This window comes from Lissotriton vulgaris, chromosome 1_1 (genome assembly GCF_964263255.1).
Source record: "Lissotriton vulgaris chromosome 1_1, aLisVul1.2, whole genome shotgun sequence".
NCBI classification, from domain to species: Eukaryota; Metazoa; Chordata; class Amphibia; order Caudata; family Salamandridae; genus Lissotriton; species Lissotriton vulgaris.
In genome coordinates, this window is record NC_141685.1 from 590,416,124 (window position 1) to 590,435,184 (window position 19,061).

The 19,061-nt window shown below is 42.8% G+C and overlaps 1 protein-coding gene across 1 annotated transcript in view; it reads right to left on the bottom strand.

Annotated features, from left to right (window-relative positions):
• Positions 1–201: 201 nt before the first annotated feature.
• The window catches only part of LOC147747530 (vitellogenin-A2-like), a 66,110-nt gene continuing 47,250 nt past the window's right edge, over positions 202–19,061 (bottom strand). Inside the window, exons 26-34 of the mRNA XM_086953996.1 lie at positions 14,058–14,270; positions 13,800–13,942; positions 12,537–12,675; positions 12,310–12,445; positions 6,811–6,997; positions 3,160–3,248; positions 1,323–1,420; positions 1,048–1,229; positions 202–478 (exon numbers count right to left, since the gene is read on the bottom strand). Of these exons, the coding sequence (XP_086810122.1) occupies positions 1,065–1,229; positions 1,323–1,420; positions 3,160–3,248; positions 6,811–6,997; positions 12,310–12,445; positions 12,537–12,675; positions 13,800–13,942; positions 14,058–14,270 (1,170 nt within the window). The 3' untranslated portion in view covers positions 202–478; positions 1,048–1,064. The remainder of the gene's footprint in view (positions 479–1,047; positions 1,230–1,322; positions 1,421–3,159; positions 3,249–6,810; positions 6,998–12,309; positions 12,446–12,536; positions 12,676–13,799; positions 13,943–14,057; positions 14,271–19,061) is intronic.

Genomic DNA, 19,061 nt, shown 5'->3' on the forward strand with positions numbered 1-19,061 from the left:
TTAGAAAATAAGTAATTTCTCTGGAACACATAAAGGATACTTTTGACTGTGTTATTTCCAAGAAACGGTACTCAGTATTTTTTCATTTGTTTGTAAAAACACACACAAATGAATTCAATCACTCCGATTTTTTTTAGTGCAGAAGGTAAAATACATATATCTCACAAAAATGTTGCTGTCAATGAAGTGAAGCCCATGTGGTTCTTTTTGAATGAATGCATTGTTTATTTGGAAATTACATATTTACAGGAATTTTTGTACTGATCATTTTTAAAGGTTGACTAGTAAATTAACTGTTTCTAGGCAATTTTAGAACATGTTTTCTGTTTCTACAATGACACATTAATGAAGAAAGATGATGAAATCTAATCTTCTGAGTGGTTACTCTATCCCACACACTGCAGTTCTTCAGATGTGTCAAGAGAAACTTCATCCACGTCTAGTTCCAAATGTCCATCAGCAGGGTCTAGTTAAGAATCTGTACAAAAAGAGTACTGTTACTAATATGGAACTTAGAGTCAATTCATGCAGTGTTCACAGTTAAAGATCTCAACTTACTTTTTCTGACAAAACAATTTAAAGTGTTTGCTGCTTTTCTATGACAACTTTTGAAATTGTTTGAAACCATTTTTTATGCCATCATTCATCCAACTGGAAAACAAGAGACACTGATGCATGTCTAATTAACAATCAGTACACTTTATATCTATTTCAAACGTGTCCTGTATTTAAAGCTCTAATTTTTATGTTTCTTAAAATTGCGGAAACTCTCATTCGTCATCTTTTAGCGCTATCTGTTGTCGTACCATTTGCTTGACTTGGATAAGTACTGGAATTATGCTTATCATGTAGCTTTCTGGACACTGACCAGAAGTGAGAACAAAATGTGTTTGAATATTGAGGTAACATATTCACTAACGACTTGTAAGAAACTTGGAAGGTAAATGTGGAGAAAGTGCTCCTGTGTCATTGGATAGGTGGACCCCCTATCACTCTATGGGATAGACTGGGTTGTATTTAATTAATGGTCATATGATTGTCACTTACTGGTTGTGGACCTTTCATCATTGGCGAACAGAACAAGATTCCTCTGTCATCCAAGATTGGACAAAACTCTCCTCATCCTTGGCAACAAATCCATCTGGCATCTGATATTCCTGTTCGCGCTCATCATCATGATGGCCACAAACACCACAAGTCTTGCCCTTCATCCACAAAGCTGGTGTAACCTTTATGATAAAGTATGAAAGAGACATCTGATATAAATATATGTAATCATGTCAATATGGTCAACAATGCAATAAGTGAATGCACAAGAATACCTTGCATGTGACTCTGTCATAGTAAAGCTTCTCAATGCCAAAGTCAGGTGCGATCAAAACGAGCCCATCAGCCTCCTTTTCCATCCTCAATTGAGGCTCTGGAATGAAAAGAAGTGTGTTATGTGTAAAATTCAAAGGAACAAGGGGAGAGGATGTGGCCTAATGGCTTGGACGGTCCATCTCAAATCTGGGGAACTGGGTTTGAGTCTCAGGAATGACGCTCAACATTCTCTGATTCTGGGCAAATCACTTAATGTCCAAGTGCCTAACAAAAATGAATGTGTCCTTGTGTAATGCAACTGGTGCTCATGTAAAGCGCTCTGATACCTTATACCTTCGGGTCAAGTTCGCGCTATATAAAAAAAGGCAGTATATAATGTACTGAGGAGCACAAGTTGCAGAGATCCAAGAAGTGCTAGAATTAGATCCAATAAGTAATAGAAATTTGCATGTTAAGAAATAAGAGGGCTTGGGCCTTTAGGGATCGGAAATGACTCATATTGTAAATTATGTTGCCCATGTAGTCTTAATTTGAAATATCTGTGTACAACTCAATGAGTTGGCTAATAAGCACGAATACAAAATGGCAGGAGTTCTACTGACCTGCAAAGATTATGCATTTTCTGGGTGTTCCAAATGTTAACAGTCCTTTCCTACCCATAATCATCCTAGTTACACACTGAAAGACCTGAAGTTGGACTGACTCAAAAATGGCTAAAATTAATTTTAATATCTGAGTTATTGTGTGGTTCTAGACATACAACTCGACAAAACTAAGATATTTCTTGGAAATATGATACCCACTTCGTCCAGGGGAAAGTGCTATTTTAGCATCATCAGAGCAAAATCAAATATAGACCTTGGGCTCAAGTTCTCTGCTTTACATAAACCTAGATTAGCTATAAAAAAACAGTGCTCAACATTTTGAAAATACTAGAATTTTAGGAATAAACATTTAAAGATTTTTTAACACTTCTTGCAAAGAGAGAAATTAAAACAATCAGATGAGTAACAAATGAATATAATAGGTTGTCAAGTGGATATATTTACTCAAGCAAATGTGTTGATTAATCATTTTGTTTGTGGATTTTGAAAGCCCAAAGTGCACTTATGTCTGGAAAAAGTCTAAAGAGCTAGGGATGTCTAAAGGTTGTTATAATGCTCCTTTTTGTTTTAGCAGACCAATTCTGGTCCATGTATTTGACCCATGCTCCCTTGCCGTCCACCTGAACATTTTGATTTGACCCGGTCTAGTATGACCAGATAGCACAAGTTGGCACTTCATACTTTTAAGCACTATATTTCCATTTAGCCTTTAAATATTCATAACTCCAGTTATACTTACAGGATTTTTGTCATTTTAATCCTGTTTTGTTAAATTTTTGTGTGGTGTTTTCACTGTTTTACTGTTTGTAGTGTTACACAAATACTTTGAACTTTGCCTCTTAAGTTAAGCCGAACTGCTCTGTGCCAAGCTGCCAGAAGATGCAGAAAGATTAATTTAGGGTATATATCTGACTTACAGAGACTAGGGTTGAGGTTCCTGCCAGGGCATGGTGCATACCACTGCCAACCAGAAACGCAATTTCTAACAGTAGAGAAGGGAGCAGGGTCAAAAGAAATTATATGGAAATTAGAAGGAATGACCAGGAACAAGTTTGAATGCAATGATACAAAGCAGAGGGCCAATGGAGATCTACAAATTGTCCGTGAGCATTATGCCCTTATATTTGAATTGATATCATACACGAATATAGTACACATAAGCTATTAGTGCCATTTCTAAATATAAGCACACAATGCTTTTATCAATAGGGCAGGTTCTTTGATTACGTACCAGAATGAGATTCATATGGCAGGCTATTCACCTCAATACCATTTATGATCAGCTTCAGGGAGTCAGCAGATGGGTACATGTCAATATCGCTGAAGAGGGAAAAGAACAGATTATATGTATATTTGTAAAATAGCTGTTGTGTAGATAATGAAAGTCATCTGTCACTTTATGAAAAGTGTGTAGCCATTACGTACAACACTAAGGGTCTGTTCAGGTTTGGCAGATGGCTGCATTATCACAAACATGAAGGAGATCCTTTATGCCTCATCACAAGTGCCTTAGGATATAATGCACTTTTAATAAGACAGTTGGGACAGCCAGATCATATTGTTAAGTACGCCGGTGTAATCAGAATAATTTAAGTAATTCTGTGTCTGTCTTTGGGAGGAAATTACCAATATTTACACAGTTACGCTTCTTGTTTGATAAGGAGTAATTTTGGGTGGGGAATTAGCAAAGAAACTAGTTTAGCAAGTGCTACACTTTGTGTTGTTTTGCATTTAGCACAATTTCCTAGTGTTAAATGCATCCTTGCGTCTGTTTTGGAAGCAAGGGTGCATTTTGCCCATGGAAATAGAGCTAAATGCCAGGAGTAAGTTGGGGGCGAGTCCTTCCCCAAAAGCACATTTAGCTGTGCACGCTGCTATTCTTGTTCTATTGCATTCGGTTATAGATCTTAGTGTAAAATGCATACTGGCATCCACTTGGGAAGTGAGTGGGCATTTAAACACTGTATGTAGAATTATTCTGCTTGTGTAATTCTGCAGAATTTCATAGAATTCTTAGAGTAGTCGCATGATCACGCCACATGGAATTACGGGAGTTAAGCCCCCACCTACTCTAAATCAGGCACCAGGGGGGGTCATTACGATGGCGGTGAATCTGCCACCGACACACTCTCATATTATAATGGCGGGCGGGTCTGCGGCGGTCGGAAAATCAGCCTGCCATGCATCCGAAAGGCTCCTTGAGCCCGCCGGTGCGGCAGAGGCCTTCCCGCCCCAAACAAGGTGGCAGTTCCTACCAGGCACCGCCGATGGGATTACGACGTGCCTCCCTGCAAGCCTTTCCATGGCGGTTCATCTACAATAGAAAGTCTGGCGGGGATGGACTTTGGGGGCACGTAGTTGGCCCCCTCTGACTTCTGGCACTGTGATATTGATTTTGGGGGGCACCTACAGTGCTCCCCTACATTTTCTTCCACCTTGTGGCATGCACCTGCGAGGTTGTGCAGGGAAATGCAAAACTTGCATTTGTTCCATTGCGGTGGGAGCTGCAGCCAGCCGCTCCCACCGCAATGGATAACATGGCATTGTGGCCGCCGTGTTGGTGGCCGCATTGTAATTCCATATGTGGGACTGCTGCCTTATAGGCGGACGATCCCCAACCCCGGGACAATGGCGGATGGACAGACGTCTGTACGCCATCATAATCAGGCCCTTAGTTATGATTGCAAGGTGGGCTTGCACTATGAAATTTAGAGACACAAAACACTTTCTGCAAAAACAAAGGTGCTGCTACCTCTGAAGCATCAACAAATTCAAAAGGGGCTCTCCATGAATTGCTGGGCACAGACTACTCACTAATCGAGGATTTCCCGATGGCATGGTGCACATTCCTACAAAAGAACATGTGCCAGACTGAAGTTCCAGAAGGGTAAGTTGCTTAATAGAGCCCCAGGATGTGGACTTCACGTACCTCCTACACCACTGAGGTAAACAATCCTGTTCGCTGACTCAGTATTTGGCAGCGTAGACAGAAGTACACAGGCTGACTTGAAAGGGCACCATGTAAGCATTGTCTGTGTTCTTGTTTTTTTGTTCTTAACATGATAACAGTTTTCCTTGTGATGGCGTGGATCTTGCCTGTGCCTTCAGTGTTTTCATGTTTATTTTGTGTTGCAGTTCTATACTACGTCTTTACAAATGCTACATTCCTCAGTTCACATTTTGTCAAGCTGTTAGTACTCATAAAAAGGCCAAATTGGATAGTTGGATAATCATAAATGTCAGATGGATGTCCTACTTCTGATTTCGCATGCTGCAGTACAGTCTACCCCAATCTGAAGCAGCAATGTATTTTAAGAAATCTCTCAGCCCATATCCTCTATTACATGACATTGAACTTCAAGAGGTATGCAATTGAATCCACAGATCAGTGCAGACAATGCTGGCAAAATCTCAGTCAACACTAAAAGATGGCTTGTTTGGTAAAGGAAAAATTGCTCTTTGGTGGCCTTTTTGGATGCCTCCACTTCATTTAGTATTAACCAACACAAATCATTCTTGAGGTAATGAAATGCAGTACTTTTGCCCTTTCTGAGCCATATCCCTTTACACTATGTTTCACATAACAATGCATGCAGTTTAAATAGTTTTTGTTACAAATAGAAATACAGCGCCTAAAAGACAGATTCTTAAAACAAAATAAATGTTAAAAAATGCTTCCAGTGGAGGCATGCTAATCATCTTCTTGAATACATTAGTCTTGAATACATTGACCTTCAGAAAATGGTGGCAGATACAAAACTCGGCTGTGCCCAAAATTGGGGTCTCGTATTATATGCACATTTTATATTAATAATGTTCTCATGAGGAGACACTTTTGCCTTGTAGATTAGCACCACAAAAGGTGTAGACGGATAAAAGGTCCTTAGTTGGCCCATCACAATCGGATCAAATTGTTAACTCCTTTGGGTTATTTCCATTGAAGGTGCTCATGTGTCAATTGTGTTTAATTTTGGGTGTTCTGTTTGAGCAATATTTCATTTGTGGCACAGGTCAAAGCAATTTTGCTGCACATGGACTTGGTGAAATTCTGGTTCATATACCTTCAAGTCCCCTGCTTCATGCTGGTATTTACATTCTAAATGACAGTGCTAAACTCTTGAAACTGGCAGCCTTGTTCAGCCAGAAGTATTGTCCAGAGAACATTGCTTCTGACATTCTTATTTTTAATCTGCTGATCCTAATTCAGTATTACTTGTGCACTTTTGCAGAGAATGAATTATCCATAGAGCATTGCCCATGACTGATCTATGTTCTTCTGCAAGTTTATTTGTACCATTTTAATTTATGCTGCTTTTTTCATAAACAAGATACCTCTGCTCAGTAATATGTCCGGATGAATTTGAGCCCACAGTAAAAAAGACTCATCTATACATTTATGAAAGTAAATGGTGATATGACATTACTATGATTACTGTGTTGGTTTGCTGCAAACATTTATGTGAATACATTGCTGCTTACACTAACGAGTGTGTCCATGCGCACCAATTAACCAATGTAAACAAATGGTGAACAATGTGCCAAAAGAGGTCAAATTAGAACTGCCATATACTTTTTAAGTAAATACATCAAATCCAATGCTCAAATGAAACCATATTAGTTCATTGAGGTCATCAAACTGTGAAAACAGTATATTGATGTTTGAATAGTTGTGGCAGAAGGTTTATGAAAATACAACTGTTAGTTATTCATCTCTCCTCTCAATAGAATCACAATTATCCTAAGACAATCATATCACAAAAAATATTCTTCGTACAGGATACACAATGAACACCTATGTGCTAATCGTGGAAGATGTACCTCCAAAGATACACCACACACATTCACGTTTGAGCATTCATCTTGTAAAACTGGAAATACTCACTAGCTGCCCAGTTTGACATTGATGGCTTTCTGGTCAGGAGAGTGTTCCACTTTCTTCATCATCACCAGGAAATTCAGCTCAGGGCTACAGTCTTGGGCCAGGACATGGTAGCAGCTTCTGGCCATTGAGTAGTTAAATGCAACGTCATTGAATGTGGTGATTCTATCTTTGGAAACCGTGCAGTCACCTAAAAAATATTCAATTCAAATTTAATTAAGCATGTCATGATCTCACGCAAGAAGAAGAAATGGAAACTCTAAATACACAGACAATGACTAACAAAAATGCTAGGAGTATTTATTTACTTTTATTTTGAAGGTTTTGTATAGCGTGAACAAGACCCTTGCGGGTATCAGAGCACTTTACAGGGCATATGTAAACAACAGAAACATGTGTAGAAAAATATAGTTGAATCTAATACAAACTAACACCTAATACAAGTTAGCAATTATATTACAAGAAATAGACATAATTCGTGTAAATTGGAAGCAATATGATGCACCATTGGGACCTGATCTCACCACCCTTCTACCACACTTAAACCATTAACAACTTCCCATTGTCTTCTGAAGGGCCTGCAGATGTGCTTTAGAGAAATTAATGGACTTTAGCATCCCTTTTTAGGTCTCGCCTCTCAATGCGCATGTGCATTGAGCGAGACTATGGGGGCTTAAACAAGGTTTACCTAGACTGGCGATTTGATGCTGTGCCCGTGCGCTTTTAGGTCAATGCGCAAGCGCATTGACCTAAAATGCGCGTGCACATCATCAAATCGCCCTCTGTTCCCCAGCAGCACTCCTCCCACTCTTTTGAAGTGAAGCTTAGCTTTACTTCAAAGGCCCCTGCTGCTTCACACTATTCACAGCCGCCAGGCCGTGTCTCTCCCTCATCACCGCTCTCCCCGCTCCGCCCCCTGCTGCGGCCGTGTCGCATTTCTCCTCCCCCTCCCCACAGCAATGCCCTCCGTCTTGTTTTCTCCGTCCAACCTTACTCCTGTTACTCCCTCCTGGACATCCGCGTCCTCCAAAGTTAGCCCCCCGCAGTCCGAGATTCAATGTCCTTCCCCAAGCATCACCCATATCCCCATTCCTCCTGCACCTCCTTCCGTGCCCTGTGACATCCCCACATCACTCACTCATCCAAATTAGCCATACTGATATCTCCCAACCGCTGACCAGCATTTGCCCAAACCTGACCTGTATCCCCAAGTGTCCCAGCTTCCCACTGTACAAGCCCTGCCCCCCTTGAAGGCCACACCACCGCCAAGAACCCCCTGTCCTCCCTGCCTTCCTTACCGCAATCACCTCCCTTCCCAGACGCGCCCCGTCACCACCCCGCCCATTTGTCCGTAGCCCTCATAGGAATTGCCACCAACCAACCGGCCTAGAAGGATGAAGGCACCAAGACTGCATAACTTATGCCCACGCCCCCACCTGCCAGTCCTCCTCCCTGCTGCCCCATGAGCACTGCATTCTCCGACTGGGTCCATACCCCGCCCTTCACCATGGCCGCAAAATGTTCTGTTGGGTTCAGACCAACGTCTGATGCAAGCCATAGTAACTAACTGCTCCCTGAAACCCCCCCTCTTGCTGCTGGTAGTCAGCTGAGAGTGCGGGGAGTGACAAACTGGATTTCCCTTCCACAGTAGCCCTGTTTTGGTGTGCCATACCGCGCTGGTAGATGTCAGTGCGCCCCTCCCCCTCTAATCCCGACGATGGCTCTGAATAGGGCAGAAACATTTTCAATAAGCAATAAACACACCTCCATTAAACCTCCTTTGCTACGCTACTGTCGCCGTGTGAGAATGGGCAGCAGGATAAGAGGGTCTCTTACTACTGCCAGGTTGGGGCATAGCTGAACACAGCTCTATTGAACTACGGCCCAGAGGGGCCCGTGAATACAGGGGAGAGGCCCCTGCTTCCAAGCCCCAGCCCTCGCCGCATCCGCACTAGCACGTGGGGTGGTGGGCAAGCACATCCTGACCGCACACCCTTTTGTTCTTGAACCAGGGCTATTGGGCATCAGGTGGTTGACTGGCGGGCGGCCCGGGCTTGAAAGCTCACGGGCCAACTGAATGTGTTGCTCTTTGTCCCCCCACCAACGGATAAACAGTCCAAACGTGTTTTCTTAAAATATTAGCACATCTGCACTGACCGCAGTACCCCTGAGGATCATAATACTTCACCGTCAATACACAATGCGGTTGTTACACATCTTTTTTCTTTAAAAGGTTTTGGATACCTTCATTAAATATCCTCAACCATATATTGGCAATAGATATAAGCATGTTGGCCACAGATATATTTCTACATATTCTTATTCTTCGGCAGACACATGATATTAAATAATTGCCTGGTTCGCTTTCAAATTCAACTTGAACCATTCAAGTTGAATTTCGGCAGGCCGCCCAGGCCTCCAACAAACCTGTAGAGCTCTCTTCCCCTCGCAAGCCGGGAAAAACAGGCATCAATCCAGAGGCAGAGCCACTGGCCCAGACCCAAAACAATTGGCTATGGAAACCAAGGTCAACTATAATATGCGCTCATCAATATCCAAAATTCCCTCTGCACATGTGGATGCAGCAATGCAGTGGGCTTGGCTCTCTGAGGCTCGGCTGATCCGCAGTAAATACTGCATAAAGGCATGCAACAATACAGATAAACCAATAAACTGTATCCACACTTCCGCAAACATAGCCAAACAGCTGTTACATCACAGATCAGTGCACAATGACTATAAAATAAAACCTGCGGCACCACCGCCGCCGATGGGCAAAGACACAGGACAGGAGAGGGATACACTAGGGGGTGGAGAAGCTGATAATGCCCGCCCACTAACAGAAACAACAAGCATTCAAAATGCAATAGGTCTCGCCTCCTCCTACTCTTACCACTCCCTATCCTCTGATGGCCCCCCTTTTTTCTTGTTCTTGATCCATCCCTTACGCCGTGTCTTACTTGACCACCTGCGTTAGTGACCCATCCCACTTCCTTTGGCGCCATTTCTGTCCCCCACCCCTTATTAGCTTCTACATCCCACCCGAGCCTAAACCCCTATTCAACTTCCCCGAGACAGTGCCTAATGACGTTTTATGCATCCCGGCTCAATTACTGTCTTCAAGTATCTGCAACGTGAACTTTCCCTCTTACCCACACACACACACACACACACACACACACACACACACACACGCACACACACGCACACACACACACGCACTACTACTTTTATTTTAAACTTCTCTCTTGCAGCTAAACACCCTTCTTATTAACATCACTAAAGGTGTAAGCCTGACTCAAACCTTGTCTATCAGATGTTTTTTTATCATTATCATGACATTTGCATTTGAAGTTAGAACAGTTTTTATTTTTGCGGGTCTATAATATATATATTTACAAAAGTGTTGCCTGCATTAAGAACGCACTCCACAGCAGGTAAGTTTCACACCCTTTATTTCCAAATGAAAGTGTAATTTTATCCCGACCTTTTTAAATCCTCCTGCCTGACGCGATTCAAAGCTTTCCTGCTTCTTTTTCAAAGGCATCCGTGAATTCATAGCAATGTTCCTTGAACACAGTATTCTATGTGCTCATCCATTTATAGGCCTCTGGTGTGCCTTCCTTAATGGATTTTATTTGCTGTTGCACGCTGGTACTTGTAGTCACGTTCAGCAATTAAATTATACCTTCCAGTAGGTTCTGTGAACTTCAGTAACTTTAAAGGACAGATTAAGCCCTCCAGTGGGCCTCCTGTGTCTAATGAGGGGCTGCAGGAGGGGAATTTTCCAATGCAGACCCAGTAGCGCAATGGATTGGGAAAGTGTAATTGCATTCCAAGGCCCACTGGAGGGCTTAATTTGTCCTTTAAAGTTACGTGAAGTTAACAAAACCTATGTGAAGGTATAATTAATTGCCAAATGTGACTACATTTGAATGCATGTGACTATCTTATATATATGATCAGATCATGGGCCCTTGCCGAAACGCGTCATAGCCCATAATGAGTAAATAAAGGAAGATATATGAAACTTTAGACTGCAGTGTCGTTTTCTGGCAAAGTGATTCGGAGCTCCAGAAGCGGTTTTGGATATATTCTGTGCACTTCAGAATTTAACACTAATGGCCAAAAATGTAAACTAAAAAGCATGGAGACTAGCATTTTTTTTCAGGTCAGTTGGTAATATCTGGGGCTGAGCTTTCTGGGAATGTCAACTGGGATGTGCAAAATATAATTATGAGGAGTGTTGCTCTTTTGCTACATACAATGATAACAGGTGCCACAAAACTATTAACACAATTCTGCTGAGCGCCAGGATTGGGTAACAGTGGACAATCAAGTACTGAGAAGTTAAAAAATGCTAATGACAGGAACCTTAGAAATCATTCTAGGCCCTTTCCTTGGGAATAACGATTGGTCAAGATCAAAATGACAAAGGTGCCCAAGCCAACAGTTGCAGTGGACAGGAGTGACAATAGAAATATTGGTGACACAATTAACCCCTTAAGAGCGGCGCACGTTCAGCGGACGTCGCGTGCACTACCTCGGTAGTGCTGCGTACGTCCGCTGAACGTTCCGGCCCTGTCCGCGAAATAGAACGTTCCGCACCAGCGCGGAACGATCAGCGCAGTGAAGGTGTTAAAGACTTCAGCAAGTTACACAAAGATCAGGCATGAGTGGTACAAAACATGTCTAAAACTATTATAGTCAATATCAGTGAGCAGAGGTGTGACCGACAGATGAAAGACATTTCATTTTAGCCCACCAGTAGGACAGGCCAGTTATGAGCTTTTACACGTGTCAAACTATTACAGTTTATAGCACATTAGGACAGGGGAGAGAGAGCCTGAACAGGAGTAAGGCATTACATTTCACGCCTACAATGTGAATGGCCAGAAGTGAGACCACTTGGGTATGAGTCCATTAAAGTCTATAACATGTAGAAACATGTAAAAACAGGACCAGAAGGAGACTGAACTGCCTAGGCCAACAGTCTGAAGGAAGAGATTTGACACAATTAATGACGGTGTGAAAATATTGTGTAAGCACTGAAAAAACAACTAGTGAGAAATTAATGTGACTCAGAAATGTATGAACACGAATTCCCATTGATGTTCTACATTTTCTAAAATTTTAAAACACTGAAAAATACCCACTGTAATTCATAAACATTAAACACTGAAAAAAGGGCACCCTAGTCATGCATTATTTATGCGCATTTGAAATTTAAAAAACCTCTATATGAGTAAATGAAAGAATTTTATTAGAAAAGGCACTGCTTTTTTTAGGACTTCGACTGATTTAATTTATTGATATTCCAGTGCCAACGACAGGTGTCAGAAGAGATCGTATATTTTTCATTTTGCAAAGTTTGTATTTTATGATTTTAGCATACATATCTGATATTGTCTAATGTAAGTAAACCCTAAAGAGTTAACTTCAGTATGATTTTTACATGCGAGATCAAAAGAACATGTTGATATGACTACTGGTCATATTCACCTCTCAGTTTGTCTAGGAGGTGTTCTGGGGCTTCAGCGAAAGTATTCCAGCTGGGCGACTGAATGTCCGAGGTCTGGATGGGGCGACCAGCAGGGATCGCAACAGGGAGCTGAATGGATCTGTAATAAAGTGTGAGCTGCAGAGGAAACAGTAACAAAGCATTACATTCTGATCAACTTTCTACATAGACAGGAATGTCCTGCTATATCAGCAGTTGTAATAATTACCCTTGGAATCTGCATAACTGCATCAAAGGTTCTTGGGGAGCTCAGAGAAAGGATGATTTTTGCTTGCTTAGAGGGATTTTTCTGTAACTTTTCAGAGAATCCAGCTATAAGAGCAGCTCCTGGAACAAACTGTGCAGCCCTGTAAGTGAAATAAATCATTAGTTTCTGATGCAGACATGGACCATGGGCTGAGGTGTCAAGATTTTCATCATGGGTTGCACTGCATTATAAACAATAAACTTGGCATAGTTAATGTAGGTCTTTGGTGAAGGCAAAAAAAGGGCTGATAGTTTCCATCTTTGCTTCTGACTCATGCTTTGTATGTAGAAATGTATGTATGTGTGTGTGTGTGTGTGCGTGTGTGTGTATATGTATATATATATATATATTATATATTTATAGGAAGAACAAAGGCCTGTAAGTTTTAGAAACGATCATAGATAGGCATACAGAGGGTGCCAATCTAATGGCTATGGAGCTTTGTGTAATGTCACGGTGGATAGGTAATGGATGAGTGGAAAATGTTATGTGAAGATGCATGTCTTCTGATTCAATATCCTGAGTGTGAAGGGAGTGAAGGATTGCCCTCTGGTCTTTACCCATAGTTTTCAGTCTAGTGTTGTCTTTGCTCCTGGTGTGACATTGTCTACTAGAGATTTCTAGATTTGTAGCAAGCATTTCTAAGGAAAGTGGTGTGAGGCATTGGGGCATCCTATTGATAGGGACATAGAATAAATCATTTTCGCAATGGCATAAGGCACCAATTTTGCTGAACGAATTTGATTAAATATTGGAAACAGGCCACTAGAGGCAATAGTACAGACAACTATATATGTTTTGTTAAAGGGTATTCTCTATTCATTCAAAGGAAAAGTAATTGGAAACATTGCTCAGAGAAAAAGGATACAGAGAACTGTAGAACTAATCAGTAAGCACAAGAGTGTGTTGTTTTGACAACATATGCAACTTTGTGGATGAACACAATCTAAGCTTTGTTGGTTTTGAGAAGACATCTTTCTTTTTGTTTGCACTGTTGCAATACGCGTATGCTTTCAACTCAACATATTTTACCCGCAGAGCTCACAGCATATTCGACCCTAGTTAAACTTCATGAGACATGGAGCGGACTTACTGATAAAAAAAATGTGCACATCATCCAAAGGAGGTTATCTTTATGCAGCGCATCTACAACATAATATGTAGTACTGCTTGTTTTTGAACATGCACAATAAGTAATTTACAATTGCAAAAAGTAAATATTACCATTTTCCAGCCGATTTCAGTTTTGATGGTATTTTTGGCCACTCAACCTTCATCCTCAAGCCCGGTTGACTGCCAAAGTGACCAGTTTCAACCTTTGCCGCAATTTTGTAGTCTTGGCAATTCTGACCCCATTTCACATAGGCCTAAAATCAGGATGTAAAAGACACCATTTATTAGAGTTGAAGTTTTCAGAGGCAGAGTAGATATTACCCTTTTCATTGTTTCTGTTTTTTTACTGGTTGTTTTTGAATACCTCACCTGTGCCTCATGAGAGTTGACAACAACCGCATTTGCACAAGCGCGCCACCTACTGGCGGCAGCGATTTCCACTGCATAGGCCTGGATCTGGGGCTTGGAGCTGCGGTAGTCGGCGTACACGATCACCTGGTATCCTTGTTTCTTGTTGTCATTTCTCACCGCTTGAGCAGTAACTGCAAGCACTGGAGGTTTGTTGTCTCCCATAAATGCAGGCTAAAGACAGGTGACAAAAGGTGAAAGCAGCTATTTACTTGAAGCACTAAACACCCTGCATAAGTACTTTTCAAGCATGTTGAACTGTTGCATGCTTCAGAAGAGGTTGTAGAGCCCTTTAGGCTTCTTTAAACATCTCTTGTACACCCCTTCTGAGTTCCCTAGTTGGAAATTGCAAAACTATTTGAGTAGCTTTTTAGTCTCTACAAAGCACATGTAACCGGTCACATACTTGAGGATGAGCAAAATCCCACGAATCCCTACACCCTACTTCCAGACATGCCATGACATGTGACACAGTCTCTTTGTCTTTCAAATAACTATTAGACACATTTTGGTAACTTTACTACCTTCTGTGGATCTTGTAAAAACCATGCCAGGTGCCCATCACCTGTTTATGTTGAAAAGCAATACCACCCTCTCTAGTTTATTGTAAAGAATAGGCAGGCCTCTTCTTCTTTCTTTCAAGCTGCCATATTGATTCTCTTACTTGTCATAAACAACAGTAATTTATATTCTAAAGTGACTCAGAAAAAAAGAATTATTTGCATTATTTGTGCTGCCATTATTTTTGCTACCCACACCCCTCTAACACATCATCTAGATTATGAACAAAACACTAATGCAGTGCTCAATTAGGTACAAAACACCGATGTATTGTCTTCATTTCATTACGAACACTAACACATCATCTAGATTATGCACAGACCAATTTGATTTTGCAGGCTTTAGGCCTTTGTGCACTTTGTCATCGCTAGCCATTGTTATCTCTCTGTAAAACATGGTAAAATTGGTTTTCACCCGATTAATATATTTAAATTACCTATAGGTCCATAGTAAAGTGGTATACCATATACCCAGGGACTGTAAATTAAATGCTACTAGCGGGCCTGCAGCACTCATTGTGCCAGCCCATTAAAACCGTTGTATGGCATTACAACGTAGGCTTTTACCACGCGTGCCATTACAATGCTGTTTTTACAACGCACGTCATTACAACGACTTGCGCTGTAAGCGCTGGATAGTGGAATAGTTTAATTTTCTATTCGAACTCCAGCCCATGTTACAGTAGGGAAGGTGTTGAGATAGAAAATTAAACTATTCCCTATCCAACAGCGCCCTCCAGCGCAAGTCGTTGTAACGCCTTGCGTTGTAATAGCAGTGTTGTAACAGTAGCGCGTGGTAATACCCGCGTTGTAAAGGCTGTTCCCCCTTAAAACATGTCTCCAGCCTTCCATTTCAGCCTTTATGCGGTTTTCAGCTGTCAATTTGACCTGGCCAATTAAGGTCCCTTGCCAAGTTTTTAACACCCTTTTTATTACAAATATATCACCCCTAAGGTAGGTAGTAGTTAGCTCCTAGGCTACCGTGCATATAATTAAAAGTTGGACATGTACTTTTATATTTTGAAGTTTAACCCCTTGTCTGCTTCAGACGGCCCTCGGCTACCTGACGTCACAGTGGGCGTGTGTGGAGGACGGCCGGGGGCCGTCAGAACTCCAACCCCCCGGCCGTCTGAACTCCAACCACTCAAAAAAAAAACCTGCAAAACACGAACATTTGCGCAGCGCGGAACGGTTTGAGGTAAAAAAGTAGCAACTTCATGTGGCTCTCACCTGCACAGCCCATGATTCCCTCCCAAATGGTAATGCGTGTTACAAATCTACATAACATCTGGACCATCTGATGCATGCACATAACACTAATAATGTGTTCTGACTATACTATATAGAACAATATTAACTACACTGGTTGTTATTAAGAAAGGTAAGTGTGAGAAGTTGGCCTGGTATGTGCTGTCCACTAATAAAAGTGGGAACCTTGCACCAGCCTAACGACCCTTATGATGTATGAGGTCAAAGATAAGATTTAGAAAACTATCCTAGTGGTAGCTGTGGATAGCAGCCTTCAGGCATAATGTAGAAGGAATATATAGCAGCTTGTCTTACCAGAATATCGCATCTTGAATGAATAAATGAAGGAAAGCCACACAGTAGTTATATATAAAAATTTGTATTTATAAATATAACACTCTGTACTTTTGTCTACACGAGGATTGAACACAAAGCACACAATACAAGAGCAATAGACCAGTTGTAAGTAGCTCAATACACAGTGGGCTCCAGGGGGAGACTAGACCATGTACTAAAATAATTGTATAACAGTTACAACTGAGGGACTCCACAGAGGCCGGGTGCAGTGTGTGAGCACAGCGGCAGGCTCCATACAATTCGATAGGGAAGTCGCGCTTACACTTTTAAAGTGTAAGGACCCTTCTAGGTGGACTTCGAGTGAACCCCTTGGAACTTAAGAGTTTGAAGAGCCACCCCACCCATGGATACCGAAGTACCAGAGTTGGCTATCCCAGAGAAGCCGGGTGCTTAGGTCTGAAGTGGCGTAGGAAACTGCTGATGTTCTCAATAGAGAGCTGCAAAGAAGTACTGCTGCCGTGAAGGTGAAAAGGGTTCAGTGGAATCCAAGCCTGGATTACGGATGAAAGGAACGTGAAAGCAGGGGGGACAGAGTCTGGGTCACTTCAGAGTGGCTAGGGGCTTGGGAGACGAATGCCCACTGATGTTTGGTTCTTCAGGTGCGAAGAAGGTATGCTTAACTCTGCAGCCACAGGGACCAGGAGACGTCGAGGACAACCAGGAGCGGGATGCAAGTTGTCCCACGAAGGATGTCGAGTGCTTAGGGGTCGGTGTATGGCGGTGTTGGACTTGCCCTTTGTGGCTAAAGTTCCTTAAACTCTTGCCTTCCTCTTAAACCTTTTTCTGGCATTATGTTGCCGACTTAGATGCTTTTGGCACTTTGCCAATGCTGATCAGTGTCAAAGTGCAAGTGCTCCCTTTATAAAGTGTTATGGTAATTGGTTGTCCATAATTGGTATGTTTGCCTTACTAGTAAAGTCCCTAGTAAAGTGCACTATGTTTGCCAGGGCTGGTAATGCAAATGCTACTCGTGGGCCTGCACCACAAATTGTGCCACCCACACAAGTAGCCCTAAAGAGAGAACTCAGGCCTGTCACTGCAGTGCCTGCAAGCCGTGTGCTAACTGCCTTGTTGTCCTGATAAGTGAACCCACTTGCCCGACCTTACCCTTCCCTTTCCATGTACATCAGACACCCTTATGGTAGGTCCAAGGTACCCCCCTGGGCAGGGTGCAGTGTCTCTGAAGGGTAGGACATGTACTGAGGTGTGTACCATGTCCTGACAGTGAAATACTGTCCATTTAGTTTTTCCCTGTTGCAAGGCCATCTTGCCCATAGGACAGAATGGGGAAGGCTATGTGAAATGTTTCCAGCCTATCTTCCCATAGGCTTAAGATGGAGAGGTGACGTTTAGCGTGCCTGAACTCTTAATTTAATAACACATCTTTTTGTTAAGGGGGTTTTTGCATTGTGTGTTTAGAAACCGCGCTTTTAGAAGTGGCTGGTTTCTTTGTTCTAACAATTCTGTATGTCTCTGCCTGGTTGTGGATTGACTGTGTGGATTTAAATGTGATAGGATCTGGGGAAAGTCTTGACCCAGGGGAGGAGGCGAGACATCAACAGGCTGACCTGCATCTGGAGTGTAGGGGGGAGGAGTAGCCCCTGGAGGTGAAGACGCCTGGGCTGCTGCCATAAAAGAATGGCTCCACCTCCTGCTGAGTGATTGAGGAACCAGACCCCCAATAATCAAAGGAAGAAGGTGTCACTGGCAGGGAGACACCCAGAACTGGTTTGGACAGGGGTCAGTGCCCCCCTGAACACAAAGACTTCAAAGACATTTAGGGGTATAACTACCAGAGCTGAAACCCCTGAACGTTGGACTGACCAAGACTGAAAAGGATTGAAATTACGTCATGGTCAAGAGGAACCTCTGCCAAGGAAGAACAGCTTAAGAGACTGAAGAGAAGGACTGACCCTTGCTTTGTGTTCTGGGGCTGGCCTGCAGTTTGCTGATTTAACTAAGGAGAACTAAGGGACTTTGCTGTGTGCTTTGTCCCCCTGCTTGAAAGGACTTTGCTGTGTGCTGTGTCCCGAAGTAAGTTGTCCCCAAGGGCCTGAGGAGAGCTGGCTCCCCGTTGTGGAAACTCAGGAGCATCAAAGTTTCCAAGTGTGTCTCAGCGGCGCTGTGTGCATTTGCTTTTTGCAGCTTGAGACCTTATGAAGTATTGCTCCAGGACTGTGTCGGACAAAACTCAATCGAGTCTCAGCAACACTTTGTGCATGTGCGTGTGCAGTCTGAGACTGCCTTTGGGGTCCATGTTGCTGGTTGGAAAGTGCCCCGTGACTGCAGTGACCCAGCAGTATAAATTATTGTCCACGCTGCTGTGAAGTGCTTGTAGCGTGAGCCTGTATCGTAACGGAGGCTGCGGATCAAGATCGCCACAGCCGACCTGTGCCACAAAGTGCTGAAGGATTTCGTAAAGATAAGAAAGTCCGAAGGTAATCATGATCGTTGTTCGCAAGAGGAATCTGCCCAAGATAGTCAATACTGGAGAAGGCAGCACCGTAACCTGTCCAGCTACAGTGTCGCCTTGCATCAGACCTGCGTCTTCCTCTGGAGCGCCCAGCAGGACGTCGGACAAATGGGGGGAGAGAGAGAGCGAGGCAGCGCATCCCCCTGGTAAGACTTGGACTCTGGTCTGAAGCCGCAAGTGTGGGTTGCCTGGGGAGGCACAGGAGGAGTACAGGAGTGCTCCAGTCTCTGTCCCGCTGCTTCGCATTAGACGCGCTGAGTCCTCGAGCGGCCAGGAACTGCCTGGCAGTACCGGGGCAGCCCTCAGCAGTTCAGGACTGTTGTTTGT